Source organism: Eptatretus burgeri, chromosome 11 (assembly GCF_056783735.1).
Source record: "Eptatretus burgeri isolate ZD-2024b chromosome 11, Ebu_testis_v1, whole genome shotgun sequence".
NCBI classification, from domain to species: Eukaryota; Metazoa; Chordata; class Myxini; order Myxiniformes; family Myxinidae; genus Eptatretus; species Eptatretus burgeri.
In genome coordinates, this window is record NC_140971.1 from 10350962 (window position 1) to 10370406 (window position 19445).

Below are 19445 nucleotides of genomic sequence, written 5' to 3' on the forward strand. Positions count from 1 at the left end.
GCACAGCAGGGAAAAATGGCTGTAAAAACGGTCATTTTTTTATTTCCCCTTTTAACCTAGGGGCTCTCTATTCAAATAGCCCATACAACAAGATAAAGATTTGTTAAAGGTGATTCTAAAGAAATATCTGAAACGCCTAAGCCCCGGGACACTCTTTATCAAATAACCCATACAACAAGATAAAGATTTGTTAAAGGTGATTCTAAAGAAATATCTGAAACGTCTAAGCCCCGGGACACTCTTTATCAAATAACCCATACAACAAGATAAAGATTTGTTAAAGGTGATTCGAAAGAAATATCTGAAACGTCTAAGCCTCGGGGCACTCTTTATCAAATAACCAATGCATATTGTTTAGCTCACTCATTGAACCTATAAACATTTGTTCATTCTCAAATTCCTTCAATAGTTTAATTTTCTTTGCACAATAATCCCCATCTAAAATATTGAAAAACAAAACATTTGAATCTTTATATTTTTTAAGATACCCCTTTTGTGCCATTACGAAATGATAAACTTCTCTTAATGATCTCATCTGACCACCTCCTGAGTTGCATATCATTTTGATATTGTAGTAAATTATTTTTCCATTGTTCAATTGATAACCATCAAATTTTTCAGTCCATTCAAACATATTTATTATTTTCTTTACATCCTCTAACTTATTGGTTTTTAAATTGATTCGCATATTTGTTTTATTTACCTTTGTTTTAGATATTTTTTCAATAAGACTTATTTGATATTTTTCACATTCATTATGTTTTCCATTTATATACCAAGACTGAGATTTTCTCCACTCTTTAGTTTGACTAATACTTGGTTCGACCATTTATATATTGTGAAAAACGCGGCGGAAGCCCTTAAAAATCCTAACCCATCTTCCCATCGTTAAAACTTGTGTCCATATGGAACACAATCTATTCTATTCACTCTATCATACAATACCCATATGGAACACAATCTATTTTATACACTCTATCATACAATATCCATATGGAACACAATCTATTCCATTATCTAAAATAAATCTCTTATCATCAAAGGCTCCTAATGCCTTTTTATTTACTTCTTCACTATATATCTTATGTTTATAACTTCTTATTGTATTCATTTTCCTATATTCTTCTTTCTTATTCATCAAACAATTATAATAATTTCTAAAAGTTATTGATTTCTTTATTACATATTTCTTTATTCCCTTTAACCTTTTATCAATCTGATCACCATACTTATAAGCATATGCCTTTGCTCTCAATCCAATAAACTCACTCATTACTTTTCCACCCAACTCATCCTTAAACTTGCCAATAACCTTTTCATTCTTTTTTGAAAATAACTCACTCTTCTTACTAAAATTACTTGTATCATATACTCCAATGTTTTTCTTCATATCCTTATAAACATCGTCAGTTTTTATATCTAGAATAAAACCATCAGTGTCCATATACAACAATGAAGCATTTTCACCATACTCTTTCTTTAAATCATTATACAAATAATCATACATCAATATCTTTGATAAATCAAGAACTGCTGTTCCAATATAAATTGGTTTATCCATGACAATACTTTCCTTTTTCATATGAATAGCAGAAAAGTTCTCTGAAAAAACCTCTTCTCTCTCAAAACTTGGTTTATTTATCAATCTAGAAGCTTCTTTCCAAGATGTTGCAAATCTAATGTTTTGCCTGTTTCTAACATTCTCCATTGTCTTTCCAAAGACAGCATTATTCATCAATTTATAGAATTCCCCTTCAAATTTTACTTTTGTATTTGTTCTCATATCTGTATTGAATTTAATATACTTTTTCATCCAAGGACTTTGTTTAAATTTTAAAACTCTATGAATTTTAGCTACTCTCAACCCAGCAGATAAATATTGTCTCAAGTTCCTTTGATGCAAAACATATCCCTCTTTATCATAGAATGTTGTTAATAACTTTTCTGTTGATTTGCCTTTAATATTAAAACTTTTATGATAATCACTGAACCATTCTTTCTTTGGGGTTTCTTTCTCACATGCAAAAGGAAGGTCTTTATGCTTATTATGAAGATCACTCGGGTACTTCAAATCAACTTCAAAATAATAACCTTCTTCTTTGTCATTCAATTTCTCTTGAGAAGAAATAACAATATTCATCAAAGCCTTTTCATAATCCTTTTCTTCCACCCACTCTAATTTACCATAAGGCAGAGATTGAGACATTGCCCATCCATACAAATTATTAGCATCAAAGTACATCAAATAATTACTATCTTTTTCACTCTCATAATTTGGAAGATATTTATTATTTGCTTTAGCATATCTTTTTGAACATACTTGTGATACTCCACCTCTCTTAGACTTCTCAATCATCAAAAGCATATCTACATCACTGACTAAATCTATATCTTGTTTTGTCATTTTCAACATTGCACTCCAAGCTAAACCAGGAGCTGTGAAATAGTGGGCAGGATCTAATCCATAACAATTTTTATTATGACAGAGTGATCTAAAAGCTTCAAACACATCAGCTAACAATAAAACATCTGTTTTTAGATACAAATCATGATATTCTCCAAGGTTCTTTATCTTAAATATTTTCCAAATTTCTTGTGTTGTGTTTATATTCCTTATCACTTATCTCTTCTTCATAAAGGTTATTATAGAAACTTTATTTTGAAGGAAGTTGTGTTTCTTTAAATCTCATAAATGAATCCATATAACCATAAGGATAAATTCCCTTACTTGTAAGAATTTTCTCTTTACTTTGAATTTCATTCCTTGTTTCAATTTCCTCTCTAGTTAGAATTCCCTCTTTCATCAGAATTTCATCTATAATCAGAATTTCCTCTTTAGTTAGAATTTCATTATTTGTTCGAATTTTCTGTATAATTAGAATTTCATCTTCAGTTAGAATTTCTTCATTCATTTCCTCATTAATTAAAATTTCCTCTTTACTTTGAATTCTCTCTTTAATCTGAATTCCCTCTTTAGTTAGAATTTCCTCTTTTGGAAAGAATGAATTAAGATTTGGAAAAGAGCCCGTGGAGCTTAGATTTGATGCGAGGTTGGCTAGTGGCGTTCCCATAAACTTGTAAGAATCAAGAAACCTTATACGAGTTATAGGTTTTGTGAATATCATTTTTGTAAATGAAATATACTTTTGACTTGTGTTTGTTATGGCAGAAATATTCCCTGGTGTTTTTGAAAGTTCATTTATAAATAGATGTGTATCATAGTTGGCGCTGTTGTGAAGAAAGACTGGAATAAAAGAAGGTAATTTATAATTAAGATTACAACAGGAATGAGCGGGACCTCTATATTTACCAGTAAGATGACAATGATCCCTAACTTTAGACTCCTCAATTTCCTCCTCACAAATATGACAGATATTGTTCTTTCTAAATTCTAATTTTTCTTCTATGGTTAATTTCATCGGTTCATTTGTTTCTTTCATTAATTTAGTTAGTCTTATACAATCCTTTTCTAATCGTTTTACAAACTCTTGTGAAGCATTTTTTCCACTATACTGTTCAAGTTTATTATACTTTTCTCCAACAGATGATTTGATATAATAACAGAAACCACAAGGAATATGTTTTTGATATTTATTTGTATATGGTTCTTTTGGATTAGGAGAAGCAGTATTTATCTTTTTAAGGATACATTCAAAATCAGCGTATATCACAAATGGGTGCATGATAGATTTATTATAATCTTCAAAAGAAATCTTTTCACCAGGTTTAGGCATTGTAATTACAGCTGATTTATGATTACTACAATATTTTGAATGTTGTTCTAATCGTTCTTTTGTATGAAATGAATTAAGACATCGCTTACAAGGATATATTTTGTTTGCTGTTCTGAATACCTGAGAAGAGATTAATCTTGATAAATTATTGATGTATGTGTAATGTGAATTCTTTCCAACACTAAAATATAAAAGATCAATGTGTGTTTCTTCATTTTTATAGTTGTTTGAAATTTTTAATATTTGAACTTTGTTTGTATCCGTTAATCCATATACATTAATAGAAAGATTATTCTTTTTCTCAAATTTAGGAATATCTGTTAGTGGCATTGGGAAATTAAAATCTTTAATGTCCAAGGTATTCTCATATTTCATATATTGTTTTACTCTTTCTGAATTACATTTTGGTGGATGTAAGTGAGCAAGAACAGACCAGAGAAAACATTTATTATCATTATTCTTAATATTAACAACTGCCTTCTTTCGTTTTATTTCTTTTGGTAATTCAATATAAGAAGAAGCTTTAAGAGGGTTTGATTTTAGAATGTGTATATCTAAAAAGATGATTTTTTTAATATTGAATCCACTTCCTACCACTGTATTATCAACATCCTCCTCTTGTCTTGATAGTTCTTCATAAACCCCACTATTCAAAAAATCTTGAAATGATGTTATAAAATGAAGATCTGTCCTCATATAAGGAGTTTGTTCTTCATCTTGTCTTTTCATATTCATTTTCACTCCCATATAAAACTTTAAAGTTTTCATTTCTTTTAATGTCTTTTTAATAAATTTTTCAACATCAGGTTTCACTATTTCAATTGATTCAACTATTGATGATGGACCGGGTTCTCCAAATTGAAAAATCCTGATTTTTATATGCCCTTTAAATGCCCCATCAGTGTTTTCAATATAATAGTCTCCCTTTACTTTAAACTCATTTTTCTTGTGTTTTTGTGATTGAAGATGCCTATTATAACTACTCTTCAAAACATCCTTTGAGCAGGTATCACAATGTTTTCTTTCCAACTCAAGAGGGGATATTTTGTGAAATAGATTAAATGTGTGTTTGTTGGTTCGGAGGTGTTTTCTATAATGTTTATATTCGTGATTACAAACATCGCAGTATGTTGTATTCACCATATTTATATAATAAAACTTTGCTTAAACTAAAATTTTCTTGATGAAAATTTCGTTTATTTTACAGGTGAATCTGTGCTTAAACTAAAATTTTCTTGATGAAAATTTCGTTTATTTTACAGGTGAATCTGTGCTTAAACTAAAATTTTCTTGGTGAAAATTTCGTTTATTTTACAGGTGAATCTGTGCTTAAACTAAAATTTTCTTGATGAAAATTTCGTTTATTTTACAGGTGAATCTGTGCTTAAAACCATTTTATCCTCCAACTTTTTCACTTAATAAATACAATGTTTCAAGACACAAAAGACAAGTTTCAATCAATCTCCTCATTTGTTAAAGATGCTGAGAAATATGTCAAGGATGTAAAATTGAACAAAGATAAATATAACAACTATTGGATAAAAACAATTATGGTGGATATGATGAGTTCTTCAATTTACTTCAGTGGAAGGGCTTTTAGTATACCTGGAAGAACATCAATTAAGGTATCTCTAACAAAAGTTTCTCCTCTCCTTCTGGCAATATATTCAAAACTAGAAAAAGCAATGAAACAAGAAAAGGTATCAAAAAATAAAAACCTTATGGATGAAGCTTTAGAAAGAAAAGATAAGACCATCTGTAATATGCAAGGAGAAATTTGTATTTTTTTCAACAACCCTAAAGATATAAATCCTGATGAAATAAAGGATGTTAATATATCAGGTGAAATGACATTTCGTTCAATTGTAGTTAAGGATCATTTTAAAATTACCTTTAATATAAAAAATGTCGCAGTTGAATCTGTTAATGAAAAAATGTATATCGATATCGATGGTAATGTTTTTTCTACTAATTAAATGAGTCAATATTCAACTGAAGATTTTGAAGATTATGAGAGTGATTATGATACCGAGAGTTTGCATTCAAACGATAGTTATGGCACCGAGAGTTGGTGTTCAAATGATAGTTATGAAAGTATAGATGATTCTGAAAGTATCGAAGATGATATAGAAGATGAATTTCAGTTTAAGTAAAGTTTTACTTTATAAATATGAATAGTTTACTCGATTTTGAGCCTCTTGAATTCCATGATTCTCCATATGACAAATTTGAGAATTGCCCTGCGTGTGAAAGACGGGGATTAAACACAGAGTCAAAAGCCTATAAACAATGTATATTCTGTGATTATCTTCTAATTAATGATAATCAAAAATATAAAAAGGAAAATAATTCTTTTAGATTTACACCAAAAATGAATTACTTTACAAGACTGATTAGAGAAATGAATGTAAAGTACAAGGGTGAGAACACACCTTTCCTTACAAGGGAAGAAACTGAACGTATTAGAGAAATGTTCAAAGGATTGTTGTTATATATTATTCATGGATGTGATTTTCAGGGAAATATCAACACAAGATATTGCATAAATAAAATAATGGATTATCTTGAAATTAAACCTGAACTTAGGATAAAATATAGAATTTCGAAAAAAGCCAATAATAAATTAAATAACCTGTTTTCCAAATATATAAATGAATGATTTTTTACCCATTTGGGAAAATAAGATAAAATTTGACAACCATAAAAATCTCCCAAATTCATTAAGATGCCTCATAGTTGGTTCAAGTGGATGTGGAAAAACCTGCTTACTTTTAAAGATGCTCCTCACTCCCAACTTTTTAGATTATGATAATTTAATAATTTTCACAAAGTCGAAGTTTTCAACCAGAGTATCAACTACTCTCACAAGGTTTTAATGCTGGTCTTCAAAAAGAAGATATAATCGGTTTATTTAAACTTCAAAAAAACCTAAATGATTTTAACATTGAAGATATAATACAACTATTTTGTGATACACAGAGATGTAAAAGAAATCAAAACCGATAACTTGTATTCTGAGTGATAATACGGATGATATACCGTCTCCCCAAGATTTGGATAAATCCAAAAAGAACCTCGTTATCTTTGATGATTGTGTTAATGAGAGAAACCAAACGGTAATGGACAGCTACTACACAAGAGGGAGACATTCTTCTTGTAATTGTATTTATCTTAGTCAATCGTACTTTCAGCTTCCTCGTCGTTCCATCAGAAACAATGCTAATACTTTTATTTTATTCAAATTAAATTCAATAGATATAAACAATTTTTGGAGAGACAATTGTTCTACATTATGTAGTAAAAAGGAATTTGGGGATTACATGAAACACACGACTGAAAAATATAAATATATTGTTGTGAAACAAGATGAGATATTAAATGATATTTTTCAATAAATAAATGGATGCGAAAGAAAGAGCAAGAAGATTTAGGGAACATCAAGAGTTGGTTTCAAAAGTTGTAAAACAGCAGGAAGACATAAAGAAGAAACGCAGACAGAAACTAACGGGCGAAGAAGCATTTGAAAGAAAACAAGAGAAATTTTTTAAACCACTTTTAAAAACTTCCCAAGGAAAAATGAAAGATGTTTCCACAGTTCCCACAGTAGAATATACTCCTAAAAACTTCAAATGTTAAAAGATTTCAGTCAAATGACGGAGGAAGAATTAGAGCATTTAGGAGAATTAGAATATGATGATGAAGGTTTATTTCAACAACTGGAAGAGATTAATCGACCCCCTGATTATATTGTGAATGCTCTTCAAAACAATGAATATTCAGCGGATTCAAAAACCAAAGCAGGACTCATTCCAACAGAACAATCAGCAATATTTCATCTTGTTCAAGAAAAGGTATTGATATTTAATGATGAATTAAGGTTCTTGGGTTCTGCTCAACCCCTGTTAAACTAACTCCGAGATTAATGTTTCTTCTCACAAAAGATGGAAGACAAGGTTCAACTGTGAGGGATGAATCAAAGTATATTGATAAACCATTGGATATGGAAAATAATGATGATAGAGTATATATTGATCTGCTGAACACTAAATTATAAGGTTATTCTTTCTGGTAAAAGTAGGAAGAATGAGAAGGAGAAACACATTATTCAGGCTTTAAGTATCCTTGGTTCAGGTGTTAGTTTTCTTCCAAATGACCCATCGCAATTAGTTAATAGACTGTTATTGTTGTTAGGCAGTAAGAAGGCTGGAAATAACAATTGTTTTAATGAAGCATCAGCCATTTTAGACCAGTTGATGAACATGAAAATAATTAATAAATATCAATATAAAGACATTTTATCTCATATTAAATAAGATGAGAAGCACAATCCTTAGTTTCAATTTCACAACAAGCGACCACACATCTTCATTCCCATACCCACTACAACTTGACACAACAAAAGAATATGAGGCATCTTTATTGTCCATGGAAACTTATAATACCTTATTTAATATAACCGAGAAAAATGATAAGTTTAGTTATAATCCGGGAAGTGGATACAAAACGATAACAGTCTCACCCGGAGCATATGAGATTTCTCAAATATCTTCCGAAATTGCTCGTCTTATGAAAGAACAGGGTGATGAACCAAAAAATATTGTTATAAACATTCAAAAACATACTTCAAAATCAACGATTAAAGTTAAAAATAACTACAAGGTTGATTTCACAATTGATAATTCATTTAGAGAGTTATTGGGTTTCTCCTCAAAAAAGATTGAAACTAATGGGACGTTTTACAGTGATAATGTCATTCAAATATCCTCAGGAATAAATTCGGTGTTAATTCACTGTGATTTGATTGATGGTGCTTATAATGATGGGAAAAAAAACAAATGCAATATTTTCATTCAGCGCATACTCAACCCCAATTGGTTATAAATTCAATATGGAACCCAAAAATTTGGTTTATCTACCTGTGTCAGGAAAAACCATACACAGAGTAAATTTTAGGATAACTGACCAAGATAATCGTGTGATTTCTTTTAATGGAGAAGTTATATCCATCAGAATTCACCTACGTGAAGTTTTCCAATAAATAAATACGATGGTTATTGTGAGGAAACACGAGTTGGGAAAATATAAAATAATTACAGGGGATGGGATGTTCCTTTCCCCATACTACAAGGGTGAAGGTATGTATCTTGGTAGAGGATACTATAAACCTAAGAGACAAAGGGGTGTTGGACATCAATTTAGAGGAGATGGGATAATTGATACTCTCATGGGTATTGGTTCAACTATTCTTAAACATAAAGATCTAATTGGTTCAACTGCTTCTGCTGTGGGAAATGTAGCAGGTGCTGTAAAGAGTATAAAAGATGCTCAGAAGGAATCTCATAAATTACAAGCAATAAAAGAAATTAAGAAAGGCAAAACTCAGTTGTCCCCCCAAGAACGACAGAAAATAATTCAAATACTTGGATCAGGGTTTCAAAAGTTTTAACATCTTTTTTTCCTAAATAAATACAAGTATGGAAGCAATTGATAGTATCTATGATTTGGATGACACTATTATTATCTCAAACTCCACTAAAAAAGAAGATTACTTCAAGGTAAATGCAATAACTGGAACAGACTGGAATACGAATGGTACAAAAAGTTTTGAAATAAATAATCAACAAACCTATTTGAATCTCTCCGAAAGTTTCTTGTTGTGTAAATTTAAATTCACTAAGGCTGGGAATAACACAAACGCTACACTTGTAAATGATTTCTTCTGGAAAATGTTTGATAGTGTGCGTTTGTATATTGGAACACAAGAAGTTGAAGCGGTTGATTATGTCTCTGCTGTATCTGAAATGATAAAATTTACACTCTATACATTCAGTGATAGAATGGGAAAGGGGTCTGTCGAAGGTTTTATTCCTGATATGTCAACGGGAACAAACACAGACCCTGGATATACTCAAAGGAAAGGAATGTATAATGATGATACAAAAGCAGAAAATAGTTTTACTGTGGCAGTTCCTCTTAAAGGTATATTTGGATTTTGTGATCATGATAAAGTTCTGTATGGCCTTAAAATTAAATTTCAACTACAAAGGAATGATAATGAAAATCGATTGCTTTTTGGTGTTGGTAGTGCTTTTGGTGATCAGAATAAATTTGTAATTGAGGAAATGAGTTGGTATATCAGTGAATATACTCCTAATCTTAAAACAGAAGAGATGTTGAATCGAAGACTTAACTCAAAGAAACCACTCAGTGTATCATACCTCAAAAGAAGATGTCAACACATTAAACTCAATCAAACTACTTACACGTGGAATTTGGGTGTTCTGGAAGGAAAGCCACGATATCTGTGGATCATTTTTAAAAAGCCAGATGGTGATACTGCGACTGATAAGAATAATGCATTGAGTGATAATGCTAAGGTGAAACAACTTCGCGTTTCTCTAGATGGAACATTTTACCCACGAGATAGATTGGAAATTAATTGGGAAAAAAATGATTTTGCTGAAGCATACAAGTCTTACCAAAAGGTGTGTGAAAGTAATGGAAATAAAGAACCTATATTGGATATGACAGCATTTAAAAGTTTGTATACAATCTATGCGTTTGACCTGAGCGCTCAAAAGGAAACTATAAAGTCTAATCGAGTGGATACTTCCCTATACATTGAAAGAGGAGAGAGTGAAGAAGTTGATACATATTGTTTGCTTTTGGAAGAAACAGAATTGCAGATTAATACAGATAATGGTGTGATGATTAGTCTCACATAATTTTTTGTTAAATAAATGAGTGGCAAAGTACCAACTGGGGTATATGTTAATCAAATCAATCTTCATAAACTATCATCTTGTGTTCAAAATCAAAAGCCTTGTACGATTAACGTTAATACAATTCAGAGAAAAGGAGCAGTAAGAATTGATGTTTTTCTCACAAGAGAACAGGTTATCAATAGAGTTGATGAAGTGTGCATGAGACACGATATTGATTATGGGAATACCACAACGTTGGAAGAAAAGCATGAAGCCGATAGAGAAATGTTGTATAATTTGTCTCTGATACAAAATCCAACCTTGAGAGAAAAAGTTGATCGGTTCATTGTGAAGAAGATGATCAGTGCTAAATTGAAACTTGGACTTGGAAATTCAAAAAACTTGTAAGCTCTAATGATGTCATTAAGATTGAAGAGCAATTAGCTGATGAATTACATAAACCAATATTCACAAAGTTTCAGAGAAGGAAAGTTTATTCCAAGGAAGTAGATTATATCTGGTCTGCTGATTTGATTGAACTCAATAATGATAAGGGGTACAAGTATGCTTTAACCGTTATTGATTTGAGGAGTAGATATGTGTGGGTTGTCCCTTTAAAAAACAAAACAGGTAATACTCTTATGTTAGCTTTTCAACAGATATTTAATAAAAGTAAGAGAAAACCTAAAAATTGTGGACTGATGAGGGTAGAGAGTTTTATAACAAGACATTTTTGAATTTTCTAAAAAATAACAGTATTACATTATACAGTACCTTTAATGAAGGGAAGGCAGTTGTTGTTGAACGTTTTAATCGTACCTTAAAAGAGAGACTATATAAAAAATTCACACAACTCGGTTCACAACAATGGTCATCTTTTATTCAGGATATTGTGGATAAGTATAATGACACGATTCACACGGCAACAAATATGAAACCATCAGAAACATTTACAAAATTAAAATATGAAAAAGAGATTAATGTCAGAAAACCTAAGTTCAAAGTTGGTGATATCGTAAGAATATATAGGTGGAAATCTCATTTTGAAAAAGGTTATACGAAAAGATGGACCAACGAGCTTTTTAAAATTGTTGATGTAATAGATACGGTTCCTTGGACTTATAAGATATATGATTTGGAAGGGGAAGAGATTTTAGGTTCATTTTATTCACAGGAATTACAAAAGACAAAGATGAATTGAAATTTTTTGACTCTGCCCCTTTTTGACTCCACCCACACAAGCCCCGCCCACACAAGCCCCCGCAAAAAAAAACCCCACACAAACCCCACCACACACCCCCCCCCCCACAAGCTCCAATAAATTGAATTTTTTTGACTCCGCCCCTTTTTGACTCCCCCCACACACCCCCCTCCCACCGCAGCCCCCCCCCCCCAAACCCCACACAAACCCCACACAAGCTCCACACAAAAACTCCACACAAGCACCACACAAAAACTCCACACAAGCTCCACACACACAAACCCCACACAAGCTCCACCCATATTCATCATATTCACATAATTAGTGATTAGTTAATTAGTTCCCCACACACACAACATGTTTATTTAATTAAAAAATTATCCAACCATCCACACAAGCTCCACTCATCCACCCATCCCCCCATCTCTCCACCCATCCATTTATCCACACAAACCTCATCCACATAAGCCTCATCCACATTCACCCCTCCCACACAAGCTCCAACCACATAAACCCCTGCCCATATAAACCCTGCCCACATAAACCCTGCATACACAAGCTCCACACAAAAACTCCACACACATAAAGCCCGCCCACACAAGCTCCACCCAGATAAACCCCCGCCCACACAAGCCCCACCCACACAAGCCCCACCCACACACACACCCCGCCCACACAAGCCCCTCCCACACACACCCCACCCACACAAGCCCCCACCGAAGCCCCGCCCACACAAGCCCCGCCCACACAAGCCCCACCCCCTCATCCCCCTGTGCGCCCCCACCTTTGACCCACCACCTCCCTCATCCCACCCCCACCCTTCCCCACACACACACATGGGGAGGGGAGGCATGGGATGAGGGGGTGATGGGTCATTGGGGAGCGCACCTACCCCCATCCCCCCCCACATACATCTCTTTTATTCTTTTCTTGTAATTCAGAATCAAGTAATTGTAAACAAAACAAATATAATTTATTAATATTGAAAATATTAAATATTCATTTGCGAGAATGTATAATCTTTCCCAGCAATCTTCTTCAGATGTCTTGTGATTTCGAAACTCAGACACCATATTCTGTTTTGAAACAAAAAGTGGATAATAATTAGGTTCTATAAAGATAATTACATGGTAATATGAATAAGCCTCGTTGACCACTGAATTAACACACCAGGAGCCTGTCATCCTTTCAAGGTCAATAAAATGAATTCCAGTGTACTGACAAAACCACGTCCAAACTAATGATGCAACCAACATAAGGCGACATTCTAAAGAGAGAGTGATATTAATAATAATTCAGAAATATTTACCTCCAGAAAATCATGTGTTGTACGAGTGATATTAATAATAATTCAGAAATATTTACCTCCAGAAAATCATGTGTTGTACAAGATTGCTTCAACAGCTGATGTTGTGCGATAGTGCTGAAAAAAAAAAAATAATAAGTCAAGGGTATAGATGAAGAGACAGACAGGGAAAGCAACACACACACACACACACACACACACGCACACACACACATAGACACACAAACACGTGCCTCACCATTGGTTTAATTCATTCGAGATCAGAGACCAGTCATTATAAATCATTGGCCTCTTCAATAAGAGCAGAGAGAGGTAGGTAGAAAGACAGACAGAGAGAGAGGCACACACACACACGTCTCACCATTGGTTTAATTCCTTCGAGATGAGAGGACGTGATAAGACTTCATGCCACTCATTGTAAATGTCTTTCAATTCTCTTCTAAAATCATTGATCTCTTCAATAAGAGTATTAATTTCATGAACCACGTCGTGATATGTAAACTCAATTTCTTCTAATGCCCTGTCAGGGAAAAAATATATATATATCAGAATTATCATGATTTAATTAATAATCATTTGCTTCATTGTTCAAAGAGAAAAGCATACACAAACTTACCAACTCTGTAGTGGGCTGTTGGCTTCATCGGAAGAAAGATCGTCCATGCCTCAGTTGTAAAAATGAAAATCCCGTCTGGCAGAAACTTTGTCTGGCGAACCGCTTATAAAGCAACGATGAGGAGATTGCTTAATCATTGGGTGTGGGCACAGGAAATGACAAGCTTCTCTTAATGATCTCATCTGGCCACCGCCCGAGTTGCAAATCATTTTTGTACATAAACCACGCCATAAAAGTTTTGATTCAAATGTTTTCAGTTCGTGTTCTGAGATAAAATATAAACACGAGACCTTGTCTCACAGAATAGTTCCTATTTTTTCACAGCATGACAGTCCAAAACCACTTCCTCATTCACACAGCACGGCCGTGTCAAAAAAAACACTTCCTCATTTTCACGGCATGAACTGAAAACATTTGAAACAAAACTTTTTTATGGCATGGTTTATGTACAAAAATGATTTGCAACTCGGGCGGTGGCCAGATGAGATCATTAAGAGAAGTTTATCATTTCGTAATGGCACAAAAGGGGTATCTTAAAAAATATAAAGATTCAAATGTTTTGTTTTTCAATATTTTAGATGGGGATTATTGTGCAAAGAAAATTATACTATTGAAGGAATTTGAGAATGAACAAATGTTTATAGGTTCAATGAGTGAGCTAAACAATATGCATTGGTTATTTGATAAAGAGTGCCCCGAGGCTTAGACGTTTCAGATATTTCTTTCGAATCACCTTTAACAAATCTTTATCTTGTTGTATGGGTTATTTGATAAAGAGTGTCCCGGGGCTTAGACGTTTCAGATATTTCTTTAGAATCACCTTTAACAAATCTTTATCTTGTTGTATGGGTTATTTGATAAAGAGTGTCCCGGGGCTTAGGCGTTTCAGATATTTCTTTAGAATCACCTTTAACAAATCTTTATCTTGTTGTATGGGCTATTTGAATAGAGAGCCCCAAGGTTAAAAGGGGAAATAAAAAAATGACCGTTTTTACAGCCATTTTTCCCTGCTGTGCAGGGGTTTGGCTTTTTCTTGAGGCAATGTTTTATGGCCGGATGCCCTTCCTGACACCAACCCTGGTCGCCTCTTACCACACACAGGGATATGGTACACCTATTCTAACCGGGGCATACACCGGGACCAGTACACTGGCACTCATTTCGCCGACCTCGGAAGGATGGCAGGCTGAGTCAACCCCCTGGTGTTAATTCAGCAGCCAACTGGATTTGAACTCGGGACCCTGGGATCCCAAGCCGCCACCCTAACCACTAAGCCAACACCAGGCTCCAGGTTAAAAGGGGAGACAAATAAATATACCTTGGGCTAAAAAGGGGATTTATTTTTTTAGGGGAAAAAAAAGAAAAATTTCATGGCTGAAAATCCCCCATTCATTTACATGGGGAAAAGTGAGCCAGAACCAGTATTCTTACCCTACTCTTGTAGACTGTGTAGTTGCCATTTTCAAAGTTAGCACTTGTGTGGAAGCAGGCTGTTATACTAAGTGAACAAGGCAGCCATTGGTTATAAAATCTTGGAACACTGGAGATGTTAAGATATTGTGGATGCGCAAGGAAAAAGTGGGAGAGGGTTAGTCCATCAAATATATATTGGGGGAGGGAGAGGAGGAGGAGATATTATGAAGAGAAGGGTGGAAGGACAAAATTGAAATGGACGATTAAAATTATTAGCAATGACTTGCTGATGTCACTTGTGCTACTGAATAATGTAAATGTAGGTTGAAATAGACATTAACATATCCTCTGCTTGATTTGAAAAACAAAAACATCCAACGCGAGTTTATAATGCCCTTACATCCGAGGAAAGATGGAGAGCCTTAGCACAAGAACTGCAGAAAACTTTCAGAAATATACTGTGGAGTTCTCAATTAAAGCCATATTTCTATATATGCCAGCTTTATACAGTACACCGAGCTTTGTTGAACAATGAAAATATTAATTTAAAACAAAAAACAAACATCCAGTCACTATCCGACTGATTTGCTAATCAAATTTACGAGTCCGAAAAAAAAGGTTCATCACAAGAATCCGACAATTTGCTTCCGTGCGTTTTACTCTGTTTTAAGCCTAAGTCACATTTGGCACGGCGGCCGTAGGGTCTACAAAATCTACGGCCACTTGCAATTATAGGGCAGCCGCAGTATTTCCACGGTCACACAATGTAGCAGTCACATATGTTTTTATTTTTTGGGTAGCCACACGGCGTATTTAGAAATTGTGGAGACTGAAAACGTGGGGGTGCCGTACGGTCTGATTTGATGTCGCACGGTGACCTTAGGGCGTCCCTGCGGCGGCCATAGAATTTTCAAGGCAGACGCAAGGTAGCCTCAAGGTGACCAAGGCGAACGTGTGGCCAGACGGACGGTAACGAGTGGGTATATATATATATATATATATATATATATATATATATATATATATATATATATATATATATATATATATATATATATCCATATATATACACACCAGTTCTTTTTTTACTGAAATAAAAATATAACAGTTCGAAATATACCAGTATATATAACTGAATATACTATAATATATATAACTGAAGATACCAGTTCGGAGTATAGGCAAGCACCTGTACTCTGATCTCTAGCGGTAGCGCACTGTGGACGTACGGTCGATGCAGACTGTCACGGAAGCCGTACGTAGGACGCACGGCGGGCTTAGGGGAACCGTGCGTCGACCCTGCATTGCCCGCAGGTAGTCACACAGACCGCAGGGCCACCGTACGTTGAACACAGGGACGCCTTAGGACTAGCCTACGGCGACCGTGGAAATAGTGCGGCCGCCGTAATTTTTTGGGGGTTGGCAAAATTCATTTTTCATTAATAAGAGCCTACGGCAGCCGCACGAATAACGCAAGCCCACCGTACGCCCTACGTACGGTCAACGTGGAACACATCTACGTCACAGCTTGGCTTGTCGAATTGCTACGGCCAACGTAGAAATCAAAAAACTTATAACTCCGCGCTTTAATTCCACGGTGACCCCTACGGCCTGTAAAAGATAGCCATATGGCGTAGGGCCACCCTGAGGCCACCTCAGAAACTCTGCGGCCGCCGCATGTTTGTCAATTCAGGGGGGGTACGACCGCCGTATCCTAGCCGTAGAGCAAATGTGACTTAGGCCTTAAAAACAGCATTTCAATTTAAACAATCTCAAAAATCATGAAGTGTTTTGAAAACTAGCATTGAATGAAAATGCATGGTGGTTGTCTTAATCAAATCTGGTGCAAGCTTTTCCGTGGAGATGCGTGTGAAGGTCATGTCCTCGTTACTCCCGTTTTGCTAAACCAAGGCCTGAATTGCACAAAAAGAATGCACGCATGTTGGAGTTGCTCTAGAGTGATTGGAGGACAGAGCGGAGGGAGTAGTTGTGGATAAGTGAGGGGGGGGGGTAATGTACGATTATGTGAAATAGTATGCCTGGTGTTGGCTTAATGGTTATGTTGGTGGGCTTGGGATCCTGGGATCCTGAGTTCAAATCCCCTTTGCTGTTTAATTAATAATAGGTGGGATTTACTCTGCCTGTCATCCTTCCGAGGTCAGCAAAATGAGTGCCAGCACACTTGTATCCTGAGTCAGAGTGGCGACCCATCCAGGATTGTGCCCATTAGCCAAGGAGACTGCTTCGGCAGCACCAACGCTCTGCACAGAGTATGGTCCCAATGGATGGAATGGATGAATGTGGAATCGTCACCAAAAAGGAAGAGGGTTTCCAGAGCATCGGATTGGTCAATAAAAATGAGGAACAAGGCTGAGTTCAACACTACCTTGGTGAACTCAAGTCTCCACTGGGAGAGAGCATGATAGGTTCCATTGATTGTAACACAATGAATACGTGAATGGCGGAAGTCAGGAGTCCAGGAATGAAGGCGGCCTTCTATGCCCCAGGCAGATAATTTGAAAAACAAAGCAGGATGCCATTGCTGTGTTGAACGCCCGAGATGTGAACTTACAGTAAATGATCGTCACCTCTTGTTTGAGATAGAAGGCATCCAATCATTGCTGATAGAATGAAGCATGTCTCGACTTTACTGAGACAGAATTCAAGCTGATGGTCAGAGATCAGGTTATTTGAAAACATACTTGACAATGATGGATTCCTTGACTTTGTTTGTGATTGGAAGCAAACTCACTGATTTTTAGTTGGTAGGGTCTGTTTTTGCATCCCTCTTCTGGATGGGAGTGGTGTTTGTTGACTTACATGGAGAGTGGAGTTAGCCAGAAGAGGACATACTGAATCGAGCATCTCAAGGGGGAACAAGAACGGCAGAGTATGATTTGAAAACATGAGCAGTGATGACCTCTGGACCCGATGCAGAAGCATGGTCAAGACCAGACAGAACTTTACTTGACTCTCTGGCCTTTGCACCCAATAACATAGACAGTGGATACGGCAGGGTAATATGGGGACAGAGTGGGATTGGAGGATGGATCGGAAAGTTGTAGAAGGGATGGGATAAATCGGTGTACGAGAGAAAGTAGACTTTTATGAAATTATGACTATCAATATTGGGTGCTGTGAAGATAACGGTCAATCCTCTTGAGGTCAGATTGAAGACCATGTGAAATGACCTGTTCAACCAGCCACTTCCTGCATCGTTGAGGTTGCTCCCTTACAATAGCCAGAGACATATGGGCCTTGCCAAGAAAGTGATCAGAAGAGCCACTGGGGGGCAGCATTTAAATTTGAGGGTAGGTTGGTCATTAGGTCCAGGAGGGAAGACGTATCAGTAAGAGAAATCCAAATTGGCTCAAACCCATGGGGTTACACAAGGTCTTTGCCAAAATGCCATGGCTGGTTGGCTGTCATCAAGTTGGCAGGGTGACAGTTTAAGTCGTTGCCACAGAAGAGAGGATTAGGATTGGTGATTATGAGTTGTCTGTTCGAGGAAATGATTTGCATGGAAGTTTCCAGAATCGCTCACATCAGTCGTTGATGATTGTCATTGCGTGTTGCTCGTACAACTTCCTGACTGGGGTTCTTTCCTCTCCAGCCATGGGTTGTACACAAGTGACCAATAAATTAAAGTACAATTCAGTTTTAAAATTGCTTCTTTTTTTTCTTCTTCTTCTTTTTTTGAACAATCCACGTATCCGAATGCTCCAGGACAGGAATGTAACATTATTGTGAAATCGCTCGACGATGCATTTCAGTCCGAGCAACTCCTGATGATCATTCCACAAATCTCAATCGTTGCATTACAACAGTACAAAACGATAACCAAGTTATTTACATTAGTGGTAAAGGTAGTTCGGTATTGTCAAGCTGTGATATCAAGGAGCCAGAGAGCCACATAACTTTTTCCTATGAAACTGGATGCAATCAGGATGAGTGAGTTTGTGAACCCCCCCCCCCCCCTTTTTGGTGCAAAATTTTAAAATTGGGTAGTTTCATATTCAAGTACTGTACCAATGATGACGTTCAGCCCATACATTTAAAATGGAGCCAAGTTTGTTTTTAAAAAAATGTAATACACGTCATGCTGGAAATGGCCCTCTTCCTCGTTCACCTCCAAACCCTTTTCCCCTCGTCCCATTTACCAACCGTTTCTCTGATATGAACTGCTGCAGTGAAAGCTGTGGTTGATGTGTGTGTGTGTTTGTGTGCGCAGGTTGTCTGGGCGATCTTTTACACAGCACTTCACTTCTAACGAGGATGTAATTACTGTTAATAAAAGTTTTTAACTGAAGATTTTAGAATGTTTTCTTTTTTTTTTAAACCCGAAGATTTAAACGCAATTTTTGTTTTCCCGTACACGTCATTTCACAACAGATATGTACTGGTAATACAACTTAGTTTGTTGTTCTTGAAAATGTCTGAAGCTACGTTTTTTTGTTTTTCTCTCAAATGT

The 19445-nt window shown here is 35.5% G+C and overlaps 2 protein-coding genes across 3 annotated transcripts in view; one reads left to right on the top strand and one right to left on the bottom strand.

The window, feature by feature from the left end:
• Nucleotides 1-19445, top strand: part of RAB5IF (RAB5 interacting factor) — a 34254-nt gene that overhangs the window by 14343 nt on the left and 466 nt on the right. Inside the window, exon 4 of one of the 2 annotated variants that reach the window (XM_085845196.1) lies at nucleotides 19206-19283. The exons of the other annotated variant lie outside the window; for it this stretch is intronic. Coding sequence (XP_085701322.1) covers nucleotides 19206-19244 — 39 coding nt within the window. The 3' untranslated portion in view covers nucleotides 19245-19283. Of the gene's footprint in view, nucleotides 1-19205; nucleotides 19284-19445 lie in introns of those variants that run through there. 2 annotated transcript variants of the gene reach the window in all.
• The window catches only part of DHRS1 (dehydrogenase/reductase 1), an 86329-nt gene that overhangs the window by 11552 nt on the left and 55332 nt on the right, over nucleotides 1-19445 (bottom strand). The window lies entirely within an intron of this gene.